At 65.1% G+C, this 13865-nt stretch overlaps 3 protein-coding genes across 4 annotated transcripts; 2 read left to right on the forward strand and 1 right to left on the reverse strand.

Moving 5' to 3' along the window:
- Positions 1-640: 640 nt before the first annotated feature.
- Positions 641-8482, forward strand: LOC135455861 (claudin-4-like). Its single transcript, XM_064729396.1, has 2 exons — positions 641-774; positions 7731-8482. Exon 2 carries the CDS (start codon positions 7740-7742, stop codon positions 8382-8384), a length of 645 nt encoding a protein of 214 aa, XP_064585466.1. The 5' UTR covers positions 641-774; positions 7731-7739; the 3' UTR covers positions 8385-8482.
- On the forward strand, positions 4295-5565 carry LOC135455737 (claudin-4-like). The gene has a single exon (XM_064729183.1). It carries the CDS (start codon positions 4295-4297, stop codon positions 4922-4924), a length of 630 nt encoding a protein of 209 aa, XP_064585253.1. The 3' UTR covers positions 4925-5565.
- A 424-nt stretch (positions 8483-8906) lies between the features above and the next one.
- Positions 8907-11581, reverse strand: METTL27 (methyltransferase like 27). Of its 2 annotated transcripts, XM_064729395.1 has the most exons (6): positions 11398-11570; positions 11201-11329; positions 10961-11096; positions 10746-10838; positions 10032-10295; positions 8907-9212 (listed from the first exon to the last, which is right to left on the reverse strand). In XM_064729395.1, the coding sequence occupies exons 1-5, from the start codon at positions 11503-11505 to the stop codon at positions 10057-10059; spliced, it is 705 nt and encodes a 234-aa protein (XP_064585465.1). In that variant the 5' UTR covers positions 11506-11570; the 3' UTR covers positions 8907-9212; positions 10032-10056. The 2 variants fall into 2 exon arrangements, with proteins under 2 accessions (XP_064585465.1, XP_064585464.1); XM_064729394.1 differs by having other exon boundaries at positions 8907-10295; positions 11398-11581.
- Positions 11582-13865: the final 2284 nt, after the last annotated feature.

The raw sequence follows: 13865 nt of genomic DNA on the forward strand, positions 1-13865 counted from the left end.
CCCACTTTGTCATCCCAAATTGCCCAAAGTACAGGCTGTGCCCGCTGTCGTGCCGGCCTGGGGCAGCTGCCGCCGCCTGACTCACGACGGAGGAAGGGGCAAATCACCGGGGTTTCGGGTTGCTGGCCACCCCCGGCAGGACACATTCTTGTGGTGAGCAAACCAGAGCACTGGTGTTTACTGAGGAGCTGAGCAGGACCAGCGTCCCTGGGGGATTCCTGAGAGCACCCCCATCCCAAGCACTGCATCTCCCTCCCCAGAGCAGTCCCTCTGCACTTCCACACAGCTGGGGAGGGATGAGGATTATCCAAGTCCCTCGGGATGGGGACAAAGTGTGGTGGCTGCAAGAACTCTGGTGACACGGGGACAGGTTTTCTCTGCTGTGATGCAGAGACCCCGAGCAAATGTCAGACCCAAAGGTCACGGCAGCATCACCGGTTTGGTGGCCCCAATGGAAGGCCACCTGCGCTGACAGGGGGGCACCCACTGCAGCATCCCCCATCCACGCACCGGCAGCACCCGGGGGTGCGCGGGAGGTGACGGCAGAAACCGCCCCGGGGCCGCGGGGCCGCGTCCCGCTCACGTGTGCGGCGGGGCCGGGGTGTTCCCGCCGCTGCGGTCGGGAACGCCGGCGCTTTTCCCCCGGGGCAGCGGGGCCGGGGCGCTAAATGCCGCCTCGGCTGCTTATATTTCAGGCGCGGGGCTGCTGGCTCTGCCCCGGCCAGGGCACACAGGCAGCCCATTGTTGGAGCCCCTTCGGCGCGGCGGGAGCAGGTGAGGCGGCTCCGAGCATCAATGGCAGCTCTGTCTGCCGGCGGGGCGGGGAGGCGGCTGCGGCACTCGGGGCTGGGGGCGGCGGGGACACGGACCAGCGGGATGTGTCGGGGGGTTCGCTGCGGGATGCTGGACCGTGCCCCGGCATCCCCACCCCGGCAGATCGGACCGTGTTCCCCAGGGCTTTGCCGTGACATCCCGCTTCCTCCGAGCATCGCCGGTGGGGACACCCCCATTGCACCGCCGTGACCCCCTTCCTGGTCCATCATCTCCCCCATCCCTTCGCCAGCCACCCTGGCAGCGCTTAGGGGTGGTTTCCCTGTCGGGAGCCACTTGTTGCATAGAAACTGGACAGAGTTTTGACTTTCAGAGCGACTTCAGGCCGAAGGTCCCTTCTCTCCCTGCAGGGACCCCACAGGTCCCGGCGTGCGGCTCCCCTCCCGATAAGACTTTGCTTTCCCCCAGCGACAAACAACCTGACTGTGCATTTTTGAGTGGGTCGGAGGGATTTATGTTGGGCAAGGATGTTTTTTGGGAACATTCAGTCTCTGGGCTGTCGGTAACTAATCCTCAGCCTCCAGCGGGGAGAAGCTGCCCCGCTCCTCACAGGCTGAGTGGGAGGGTTGTTGGCCGTGCCTTGCTTGGCAGATGTGAAGCCAGAGATCCCGGTGGATCATCATTTGCTGGCAAGTCTCACCTGCCTCTTTGGGACCTTGAGGTAGCCAGGTTGGTGGGTCCATGTGTGGGTCCTGGGGGATGAGGGGCTCTCGGCTCAGTGGTGTGGGCTATATGAGGTGGGACTGACACTCATGTCCTGGGTGGAGGTGTTCCCAAGACCTTTTTGGCAGGAGATTCATGCCCCAAGCCCTCTCCCTGCGGTGTGTCCTCCACCCTGAGCAAGGCCAGGGTGACACAGCCTCTGCTGTGCACCCAGCAGTGTCTGGCATTGTGGTGACACTGTGTTTAATGTCACCTTCCTGCCTGGGAATGGCCTCACTGCCCAGCTGAGGGGCTGCAGTGTGTCCCCATGCTGGTGAATACAGAAAAAGTGTCAGAAGCTTTTCCTGATGGATGTGCCAGAACGGGAGCTCTGCCCTCACAAACCCTGTTAGCGCAGTGTAACAGGGATGGGAACCCAGGCTCCTGCATGTCCTTCAAATCCCACTGCATTTGGGGCAGGGCATCCATGGCTGTCTGGATGCTGGGGCAGGTGCTGGGTGGTGAAGGCTCAGGATGGGTTGAATGTGTTGAGCAGCCTGTTTTGGGGTGGAGGAGCTTCCTGCTGAGCAAGTGGGCTGTGGTCCCACCAGGACGTGTGCCTGTGCCATGGCTTCTTGCAGGTGACACTTGGGAAAATCCGGGACTGGGGTCCTGCAGGATGCCCTAGGAATGAGCATTGGGATAGGGCTGTGGGGCTGGTGTCCGTGTGGGGCTGGTGTCTGTGGAGTGGTTGTCCTGGATGGCATGTCCTGAGGCGCTTGGTGGTCCCACCTGTACTGCACCACCATCCTCAGGCTCCAAGGGCTCTGGGGTCGGCTGCTGATCCTCCATGCCAAGCTGGTGTCTGTCTGTCCTGCAGTGCTGGGGACGCGGGGCCAGCAGTGCTGTCCGGGTGGGTGTGTCACTCGGGAATGTGGGGAAGGGCACAGGGGCTGCCCCTGCGTGGCAGCTGCCAGGTGGAATATATGTCACGTTCCAGCATTAATTACAGTAATTGGCTGTCAGAGGCCGTGCTGGCGCCTGCTCTGCCTCCGAGGGCGAGATGAGCAGCTCAAGCTTTGATGCTCCGTGCGCGGGGGAGTCCCTGTCCCCACCTTGCCATTTGTCCCCAGCCCAGAGACATGTCCCCACGTGCCTGCGGGGACGCCGTGCCGCTGGGAGCCACACACACACACACACACGCGCACACACACACACACACACACAGGAGGGCGTGTGCCTCTCTCCAACCCCAAACACTGCGGTGGTTACGGCAGCCGGCCGGGAGGGGAAAGCCTCAGGCAGAGTCTGGCCCCGGCGGGGATGCTCCGGAGCCTTGTAGATTAAAGGGAGCCCTTGACCACAAGGTTCTGGCCGCAGGGTAGACACACTGGTATGTGAACAATGCGGGCGTTCCAGCAGGACAGAGGGACGGAGCCTGGGCAGCTCCTCTGGCACAGGTCGGGCAGGCAGGACCATGATCATCTCCCTAGGCTGGGGTCTGCTGTGAGACGTGGGTGTCCCCAGGCATCCTCCTGGCACCACAGTGCATGGGCCACCAGGCTTGTCCCACCACACTGGGACATGATGCCCAGGGACATCCTGGCACGAGCAGTACCAGCTCCAGAGTCCGTCCCACCAAGCAATAAGAACAAATGATTGAATTGTGATGGTAACCCAGTGCTCAGGAAAACTAAGATTACTGCACTGCCTCTTATCTTTTCCTGGGGCCCAGGATTAAGCTAGGGTGATGAAACAGTGCAATGTCCGTCTGTCTGTCTGTGCCATCTTTCTGGTGTCGTGCTGTGCCTGTGCAGGGGCTTGGAGGGAGTATGGAGGGAGCCCATGTGGGAGTCATGGATTTAAAGAGGACAGGTCAGCATCAGCATGGCATCAGTGTTGGCATTGGTACTGGCATCAGCACTGGGATCAGTGGGTGTGGCTCTGGATGTGATCAGTGGGATCAGTGGGTATGGCTCTGGGACAGCTCGAGGCTGCATTTCCCCCCCGTAGCCCCAACCCACCCAACCCCACCACGCAGGCAGTGGGACACAGGCAGAGCTGGGGCTGAGGGTGGCTGTGTGAACCCTGGCTTGGCACTGGAGCACAGGTGAGCTGGGTTTGGGGTCTGCCCCCCTGTAGCCCCAGGCAGTGCCGTCTCTCCTTTGTGGGGAAATGGCAGCCGCTCCAACCGGTTTGTGGGTCTGGGCGGTGGCACCTCCTGCCCGAGGCCTAATGGAGGGCTGCAAGTGCTGGTATGGATGCCAAGGAGCAAACAAGAGCCGCTTGTGTCCTGCCGGGCATGGAGCCCAGCAGCCAGAGGGAACAATGTGCTCCTCCCCCGGCATGGGGCCATGGGGGGCCAGAGGCTGGCCTATGAGCTGGAGGGAAGTTGAGGCATGAAGGCGTGAGGGGACCCCATCCAAGGGATGGAGCAGAGGGTTCTGGCAGGGATGGCAGAGATACCCTGGTGCCTGGACACTGGCTCTTCCCCTTTAGCATCCCGGGCTGAACCCCAGTGCTGCCCTGGGCATGTCCTGCCTGCCCACAGGAATGGGATGCACTCCTGCACCAGGGTGGCCTGGTTCCAGTCCCCTGCATCCTCCTCCGTGGGAGCAACCGGGATATTAAGTGTCATCACTGCAGGGAGAAATACAAGTGGAAGAATCCCGGGAAACTGGTTCTACCCCTCCGTCCGGTGCCGGCGGCAGGCCGGCGGCTGCGGCGGCGCTCCTCCCTCGGCAAAGGCATAAAATGCCTGCCATGGTCCCGGCAGCCGGCACTGCGCGGCGGGAGGCGGGCGGGGAACAGGCGGCGAGCGATGGCCTCCATGGGGATGCAGGTGCTGGGCATCGCCCTCTCTGTCATCGGCTGGCTGGCCTCCATCCTGTGCTGCGCGCTGCCCATGTGGCGGGAGACGGCCTTCGTGGGGAACAACATCGTGGTGGCGCAGATCATCTGGGAAGGGCTGTGGATGAGCTGCGTGGTGCAGAGCACGGGGCAGATGCAGTGCAAGGTCTACGACTCCATGCTGGCCCTGCCGCAGGACCTGCAAGCCGCCCGTGCCATGGTGGTGGTGGCCATCGTCCTGGCCATCCTGGGCACCCTGCTGGCCGTCACCGGCGGCAAATGCACCAATTGTGTGGAGGATGACACCGCCAAAGCCAAGGTCATGATCTTCTCCGGCATCATCTTCATCGTCGCCGGTATCCTCATCCTCATCCCCATCTCGTGGTCAGCCAACAGCATCATCCAGGACTTCTACAACCCGCTGGTCTCTGACTCGCAGAAGCGGGACCTGGGCTCGTCCCTCTACGTGGGCTGGGCGGCCTCGGCGCTGCTGCTGCTTGGGGGGGGGATCCTGTGCTGCACCTGCCCCCCCCGCGGGGAGAAGCCCTACTCCGCCAAGTTCACGGCTGCTCGCTCCTTGCCAGCCAGCAACTACGTGTAGGAGCCGCCGCGCCTGCCTGGACCCCCGGCCGCTCCAGGGCGCAGGGACCTCCCAGGACACGCAAAACCTCCCCGGCCGGGCTGGGGCTGGCCGGGCGCCGGGGCGGTGCGAGGGAAGGCAGACAGAGCCGCCTTTGTTCCACCGGGGTTGCAGCCGGTTCTCTAATCTCGGTTGAGACAGGGGACAAGGAGATCCTGTCCTGGCTGTCCGCGGTGGGGGCTCTGCTCCCCCCGGAGCGCGCAGCTGAGGCATCTTCTCCGAGACATCACCTGATCTCCTCCCCGAGCATTAGCTGGCTCCCGGTATCGGGGTGTGCCGTGTGGTGACACAGCTCCCAGGAGCCCGTCCCACGGGTGGCACGGGGCTCTCTTTCCCCGCGTGAAGCTCCCCGGGACGTGTCTGTCCCTCGGGGTGGGTGGCGGTGTCGGTGCTGATAGGGACCGCGAACCTGTCCCGCGTGGTTACAGGGACGTAGTGGTTCTGCAAACCCCGGCAGGGTCTTGAGGGGTGACAGGGGCTGTCACCTGCCTGATCTCTAAATTATGACTTTGACCTACTTTCGGGGCTCGGAGCGGCCGTACAGAGTGTGATTTCTCGCGGCAGCTCCCCAGGGCGGGGGCATCATTATCCTGGGAGTGGGACGGCAGCAGCCGGGCTGGGAAAACCGGTCGGGGAGGCGGGGCGGGAGCGGGGCTGTGCCCCCGCATGGTGGGGGGCGTCCCCCCCGACCCGACCCCATCCATGGCCCCAGCGTGGGGCGCCCGGGGCGGGAGCGCAGTCTCACGGTACCCCTGCCCGCGTTCAGCCTTCCCGCATTAAACGGCAGCTGCTCACACCCCGCTGTGCCTTGTGTTCTTTGCGCTCTCCAGCACCCGCCTCGGTGGTGGGACAGCCCGGTGCTCCTGTGCCCTGGGCTCCCGTCCTGCTGAGAGATCACCCAGATCTGTTCTTAGGAGTCTCCTGAGATCCCCGCCGCCTGTTCCAGCCCTGGCGTCCCCTCCCCGTTCCCGTCTCGGGCCGCCCGGGGGTGACAGTGGCACAGAGCCTTGGCGGCGCCGGACGGGCTGCAGGGCTGTCCCACGCCTGTCCCACGCCTGACCCGCCGCGATCTCCCCACCCGAGCCGGCAGAAGGCGGCGGGCGCCCGCCGGGGCGGGTCGGGGCGCGCTGGCCCCGGTGCCAGCCCGGAGCCCCGGCCGGGAGCGCCCCGGGCCCGGCGTGGGCAGCGCCCGCTGCTTTGCCTATCTCGCTTCCGGCACGGCAAGCGCTGCTCTGCCTTGGGAACATCCTTACTTCCTTCCTTCCCACCTCGGCGTTTGCGGGGACGGGGGTGACCCCGCCTAGCTCTGGGTATCTCTTCTGGATCTGAGGGCTAGAAGGCTCCCAGCTCCACAGTCCCTTCACTGGGCCCGGGAATGGTGGAAAACATGCCTGTAACCCTGTGGTGCCAGTGGGCAGGTGAGCTCAGTGCTCTGCCGAGCATCCCCGGGGATCCGTGGAGGCACCACTTGTCCCCCTGCAGGCGCTCGTGGGCCCTGTTTGGGATGCCGCATGTGGCCAGGTCCCGCCGTCTGGGGAAGGGTGCCAGGAATGGTGCCCACCATGCCGGCCCCTGCCTGCCTGCAGCACGGGGGAAGGGGCTGTCATTTGGGCCCAAAGGGTCTTTCATGGCCTGGGGGATGCCAAGGCCAGTGTTGGGTGTCCATCAGGCTCCTGAGAGATAAAAGGTGCTGGGTAAGGAGTGAGTGTACAGCGGGAGAGGAGAAGCTGGAGAAACCAAAACCGAGACATGGGAAATGATGGTGAAACCTCTGGCAGGAGCCGCAGGGTGTGCCAGGCACAACCGATACCCGCTGAGCTCGGGGCCATAAAACCCCGGCTGGTCCCAGGTGCCAAGCACGGCACGGGCACCCAGGGGTGAACTCTGCTCCGTGAGGGGCTGAGCTGGATGTGGGCTGAGCCAGGGCCACAGCAGTCACACGTGGCCATGTTGGAGCTGCCAGTGTGCCCAGCATGTGTCCCTATACCAGCCACCCCTCTCCCAGGGATGCCATCTGTGGTGACCCCACAGCTCCTCACCAGGGTTCGCCCTCTTGGGCTTCTCTGGGATGGTATCGCAGAAGATCTGAGCCCCAGACCTGGGTTCTGGGCAGAGCTCAGCTCTGATCCATTTCCCTTTTCTCCTGGAGAGGAGATCCTGGGTCCAAAGGGCACTGTTGAATGGCTGTGAGGGCAAAGCCAGAATGGGAGCAGGCAGTGCTGAGTGCTGTGGGGGGCTGCCTTCCCTTCCCTGCCGTGCCCTGTGCCCTTCCCTGAGCCCCTGGCACAAGGCCTGTGGCCGGGGAGGCTGAGTACCCGTGCTGGAGTGGGACATGGGGTGGGCACCGGGGGGTGGCCACCAGGGCAGGGCATGGGATGGGTGTGAGGTGGGGGGTTTCACTCTGCAGCACTGGGGGATGGGCCCACCTAGCCCCCCATAAGCCATGCTTTCCCTGACACTTGCCATGGCCTGGGAAGGGGGGATGGCAGAGGCTGTGCTGCACTGTGGGGACAGTGTAGGGGCCAGTGTGACACACGGGGGCTCCTGCTTGGGGCCTGGCTCCTCAGTGCCACATGTGTCCCCATCCTGTCCTGCAGCACCGCCCCATGGCACTCATGTCCCTGTGCCCTTCAAGTCCCTGTGTCCCCTGTGTCCCCATGCTGTCCTGCAGCTATTCCCATCCTGGGGGGGAGCAGGGCATACCAGACAAAGCCCACGCTGTCCCTGGCTGTGGGCTGTGCCTGTGACACCGTGCCTGTCCCCGCAGGAGCTGTTGATGGCGATGATGACGATGCAGACGGGAGGACTGATGATGGCCACCCTGGGCTGGCTGGGCTCCATCCTCACCTGTGCCCTGCCCATGTGGAAGGTGACGGCCTTCATCGGCTCCAACATCGTGGTGGCCCAGGTGTTTTGGGAAGGGCTGTGGATGAACTGCGTCTATGAGAGCACGGGGCAGATGCAGTGCAAGGCCTACGACTCCCTGCTGGAGCTCACCTCCGACCTGCAAGCTGCTCGTGCCCTGGTGGTCACCTCCATCTTCGTGGCCTGCCTTGCCTTCTTCATCGCCCTCTCGGGAGCCGACTGCACCCGTTGCGTGGATGACAGCGGCACCAAGAGCAGGATCTCTGCGGTGGCAGGCGTCATCTTCATCATGGCCAGCATCATGCTGCTCATCCCCGTCTCCTGGTCTGCCAACAGCATCGTCAGCAACTTCTACAACCCCATGGTGCCTGAGGCCCTCAAGAGAGAGCTGGGGGCTGCCCTCTACATCGGCTGGGCCTCCAGTGCCCTGCAGCTCTTCGGTGGGGGCGTCCTGTGCTGCTCAGGATCCCAGTCCCAGCAGGACCCCTACCCCAAGAAGTACAGGGCAGTGAAAACCTGCGGCCCAATGGGCTATGCCATGAAGGACTATGTGTGAGCCACTGTGCCCAGGTGCCAGCCCAAGGCAGAGCACCGCTGTCCCGGTCCTGCATCCCCGTGCCACACCCTGCCCCTGCACTGCCTCCTCCTGCCCATCCCCACGCTGGCTCACCCCCAGCACGGTCCCCACATGTGCCCTTCCCCAGGACAGGGACTATAAACATCCTGGTGCCACCAAGGCTGCCTGGGCTCATTTTGAACAGCGCGGTGTGGGGAGGATGGTGACGCGTCCTGGGGGTGCTGTGCCCTGCCAGCTGCTGTGCTCCAGCACCTACAACATCCCCATCTTCCCAAGGGGAGCAGCAGCAGTCTGCCAGCTCCTGGCATTCCTTGCAGCAGGAAAGAGGCAGGGAGAGGATGCTGAGAGCTAAGAGAGGCACGGGGGGACACCAGGTGCTCTGAGCCCCCATGAACTGGGAGGGGACCCCAGAGAAAGGCTGAATCCCCCCTCCCAAGCTCCTGGCCACCCACCCTGGAGGGGGCACATTCCCACTGCTCTGGGAACAACACACAGCCGACAGACAGCAGGGACAGAGCTTTATTGAACAGGCAAGTGTAGGGCTGGGCACAGCCACAACCCCCAGCTGCCCAGGGGACAGTGTTGGAGACAAACGGGGAGGGAGCAGTAGGACTGATGAGCACAGGGACCCCAAAACATGGGGTACAAAGCAGAAGGGTGGCAAGAGCCATGGGGAGGGTGAGTGTGGAAGATGTGGGTGAGGAACAGGGACAGACACAGCCATTGCCTCACACTGAGAACAGCTCCTGAGGGGAAGGATGCAACCTCTTCTCCAGGAACATGGGAACAGGATAAGCAGGAACAGGTCTGAGGGAAGGGAAAAATGAAAAAAAAACCCCAAATATTCCAGGAAGAGATTTGGGTAAAAAACTTCCCAAGGGAGCAGTGGAGGAGGAATTGTGAAGGCAGCCCAGCAAGGGGCTGGGGGAACAGGCTGGGCAGGCAGTGCTGGATGGCTCCTGGGTGGGGAGCAGCTGCCAGCTCCCCAAATCCCTTCCAAACTCATTTCCCCTCCCTGAACATTAACTACAAAGCTGTGGGAAAATGAGATTCAAGCAGCTGTTGTGGGATGCAAGGCAGATGTGGCACTTGGAAAGCCTCTCCAGCTGGGAGTCACCTTGGCGTTGCTGCTTTGACTCTGGATGTGGAGGCTCCTGCACCTCAGGGCTGGCTCGGTCCCGAGGGAGGAGGAGAGGCCATAGGACACAGCAGTGGGGAGCCACCTCCAGCAGTCCCCAGCTAAAGACTCTGGGGGTAGGAGATGGAGAAGGATCCAGATTTGACCATGAGTGCTGAGATGGGGAAGGTGGGGAGAAATCCCAGACTGGACATGCCTCAGAACAGCCATGTGGGTCTGTGAGATGCCATGGTGAACGGTGAGGTGTTGGGGTCAATACCTAAATGTCAGAGCTAAAGGTGGCACACAGGAGACCCTGGTGAATCCAGAGACCCTCCCCGTGCTGTGCAGCAGACAAGGGCCCCAAGCCCAGACCTCGGTGAGAAGGAACCAAGGAAAGGAATGGGGAAATTTCCCCAGAATATTCCCCCAACTCTGTCACCCCCAGCAGCTGCCTTGCTGCAGGAGGGGGCCACTGGGCTCTGTTTTACAAAGGGTCAAGTGCTCACCCCCCCTCCAGAGCCATGCTAGCTCTCAGCCCTCCTCGAGGTTGGGAACAGGGCACTTCTGGTAGATGTAGACCACGCCGGAGATGTAGCCAGTGCCCTGGGTGCTCTCCTCCTCGGAGGTGGCCCTCTCCCAGTACTCCACTTCCTGGGCCTGCAGCTTCTGCCAGGCTCCTCTCTGCTCCAGCTGCCCCAGCGCTGCCTCCAGCTCCGCCTTGTACCGCAGGTTCGAGGGGTTGCTCCTCGTCGTCAGGCACAGGAAGCCGCCTGCGGGACAGGAGAAGGTAACACTGACACAGCGGGGACACGGGGAGGCACCGAGAGCCCGCCCGGAGTCAGCGGGCACGGAGAGGGCACGGACAGGGCATGGACGGGCACAGACAGGGCACGGACGGGGCAGCGGGCAGGGGACAGGCAGGACAGCAGGCAGAGATGGGCAGCACAGGGGATGGCAGGGCATGGGCGGGATGTCCCGCCTGAGCACAGCTGTCACACACCAGCACCCTTACTCACTGCCACCTTGTCCCGCTGCCCAGCCCTGGCAGCGGGCAGGGTCAGGGACCCCATGAATCGCCCGTGTGTGGCAGCATGGAGAAAGCCGTGTTCCAGCTGTGCCACGGGCCCAGCGCTCAGCGGGGGACCCGCATCCACCGGGGCTCGGTGTCCCATCCCAGCCCGCCGGGGGTCCCAGAGCGGGGGGAAGCGGCCCCCCCTTACCCGGCTTGGTGACCCGCAGCAGCTCCGGCAGCACCGTGCTCGGCACCTGCCCCTCGCCCAGGGCCCCCACCACCGTCACGGCGTCGTAGTGCTCTGCGAGGACACGGGGCATCACCGGGGGGTCCCTCCGGGGCTCCCCCGCCCGGTGCCGGCCCGTCACCCGTGAGACACGCGGGTGTCACCGAGGGGTCCCGGGGTCCGCCCCCTCCCATTACCTGCGGGCGCGGGCAGCGGCTCCCTGCCCAGGACGCAGAGCCGCAGCTCCTGGTAGAGCCCGGTGCTCCGCGCCCGCTCCAGCATCCCCGCGCTGCCGTCCACGCCGTCCACGCAGCGGAACCCGCGCCGGTGGAGCTGCGGGGACAGAGGCACCGTCACCCCCGCCCCGCCCCGTCCCGTTACCCCCAGCCCGTCCCGCCCTGTCCAGTCCCGTTAGCCCCGGCCCGTCCCGCCGGTACCTCCCGCGCTACGAGCCCGGTGCCACAGGCCACGTCGAGCAGCCGCGCCTCCGCATGCGGCGCGGGGAAGGCGAAGGCGAGCGAGGCGGCGGCGAGATACGGCGCCCGGTACTCCAGAGCCGCCACATCCTGCGGGGACACGGCGGTCAGCGGGGACACCCACGGCCCCGTTCCCGTTCCCTCTGTGTCCCCGGTACCTGCTCGTAGAGGGCGGCCCAGCCGTCGTAGAGCCGAAGCCGTTCGGGCAGCGCCGAGCCCCGGTGCACCGCAGCCACGCGGTCCCGCACGGCCGTCGGCGGCCCCATCCTGGTACCGCCCGGTACCGTCCGGGCCGACTGACCCGCGCCGGGCCCGCCCCCGCCACCATTGAACCGGAGGCTCCGCCCCGGACACGCCCCTAAAGCACTTGGCCCCGCCCCCCGCTCGCGACGCGCCCCCAGTGCCTCATTGGCTTCTCTGCTCGCCCAGGATACGCCCCCAACACGTTTCCACAATGACCCCGCCCAGGACCGCCCCACAGAACGCGCGAACCCGCCCCGGCCAATTGGTTTGGGGCGCCCCCGGCCACGCCCCCGCGCTCCATTGGTTGGGGGCGCCCGCCCCGGCCACGCCCCCGCGCTCCATTGGCAGCCGGAGCTGCCCCTCCGGGCGTTAGGAGCGACCAAGTGCGCTGGGCAGCGGTGGGGGGAGAAGGATCCGGTGTCCTGAGACCTGACCAAGCGTCCGAGTGGTGACCAATGGCCCAGGGAGGCGTCAGGTGTCCTGGGGGCCTGGCCAAGTCCAGCAATGGTGACCTCAAATACCCCAGGGCCGTGACACCGAATCCCCGCGGGGAGCGGCACCGGGGGCCCCAGGGCGCCTGTCTCCAGCAGTGTCCTCTGCTCCTGCCGCTGTCACCTGCAGGGGTCAGTGCCCATTGCGTCACTCATGTCCCAGGCGCGGGGACAGTGTCCTGGACAGGTCACCTCCTGCCCGGGCCCTGGCCCCAGCCCCGCACGGCCCCAGCGCTGCGCTGTTCTCCATCCTGCCCCCGCATCTCCTTCCTCCACTCCGTCACTCAGCGTGGCCGCCCCCCGCGCCCGCCGTGCCGCACCGTGTGCGGCAGTGACAACCCGGGACTGCCCCCGGGGAGGCGGCCACGCACTACCGGGCAGCTGCTGCTTTTCCTGAGCGGCCCGTGCCGCCCCTCGGGCCGGGGGTCATTGTGCGCTGCCCCGTGGGGACAGGGGACAGGAGCGGGCCGTGGCGGGGAGGGAGAGGCGCGGGCTGGCTCCTGCGAGGAGCGGGGAGCTGGGGTTGATGATGGCTGCCGGCTCCTTGCAGCTCGCGGGGTGCCATCAGTGTGTGACCTGGGTGAGGTTCGCGTTTGACTCAGAGCAAGAACAGCCCTGAGACCCCGCGCGATGCACGGCGGGGGCGGGATGTCACCTCCAGGTCACAATTCCCCGGAGTGCCTGATGCAGGTGCCCAATGTTTGTGAGGTTCCGTACCCAGCTGCGTTATCCCTCCAAGGGCGAGGTCACTGCGGGAGTCCCCGTTAACCTTTGGTGTCGCAGCGAGGCCGAGGGACAAGCTCTGGGACAAGCCACAGCTGTGCCCATCGCCTCCGGCTGTTCCCAGAGCGAAACAGACGGATCCAACCACTAATTAGTGACAGATTCAGCTGCTAATTAATGACGGGAAGAAAATGCGGTGCCCTGAGGGAGCCAGTGGCCGCTCCGAGGCCGCGCTGGTGGCCTCGTCACCTCCTGTGTCCCTCCCTGGGGCCCGCTCTGTGTCACAGGCGGGGCCGGCTCACCCGCGGCCGGCCGGTCAGTGCTGGCCGGGACCCTCGAGAGGGAGCCCTCCGCCCGCGGGACGGACCCGCACGGCCGCGCTCGGGGTTCCTGGCGGAGCCGCAGAGCACAGCGCGGGGCTGGGGCCGCCCAGGGCTCGGCCCGGGACAGCAGCGACAGTGCCACCCACTCCAGGCACAGGGATGGCTCCCGGGCTGGGGCTGCGGCGCTGTGACAGCTCCTGCCACTGTCCATGGGCATTTTGTCCCCCCTGCTGCCACCAGCGTGGGCCCAATCCTGTCCCTCGTGCTTGGTGTCCTTGGGAGGGCTGTGGCCTCCAGCACGGCTCTCTCAGTCTCGCCATGGTTCCCACCACTAAGTGAACTTCCCTCGAGGAAGCAGTGCCAGGATGCACCTCCAGCACTCCCTGTCTCTGCTCTGCTCTCCCAGGGCCCACTGGGCCTCGCCTTCTGCAGCCTTGACCTGGACGGATCCAGCCCCGAATCTGCTGGTGCTTTCTCCGTCCCCTTCCCGTGGCTGGCTGGCTCTGTCACAGCACAGCTGTGCAAACGCCTGCACCCCGTGCCACCCCCACGGCTCTGGGCTGGCTGGGGCCCAGCACGGCCATGCTGGGGTCTGCACAGGGCCTGTTGCCAGCGTGGGATGGCCTGGGCCATCCCTGCTCAGGGCTGGGGACAGAGGTGGCAGCAGGTGTTGGCAGGCTGGAGCGTCCCATGGCTGGTGCTGGTGTGAGGCTGGACTTTGTCCTGACACGTGGCCTGGTGCTGGCGGGCTCCCACTGGGTCACAGGACGTTCCTCTCTGATGGTGCAGTTCCTTGGGGCGCTGTCCTTGTCCCCTGCCAGGGGACACGGCTCTCTCTGTGCCCTG

This window comes from Zonotrichia leucophrys, chromosome 19, assembly GCF_028769735.1.
Source record: "Zonotrichia leucophrys gambelii isolate GWCS_2022_RI chromosome 19, RI_Zleu_2.0, whole genome shotgun sequence".
NCBI lineage: Eukaryota > Metazoa > Chordata > Aves > Passeriformes > Passerellidae > Zonotrichia > Zonotrichia leucophrys.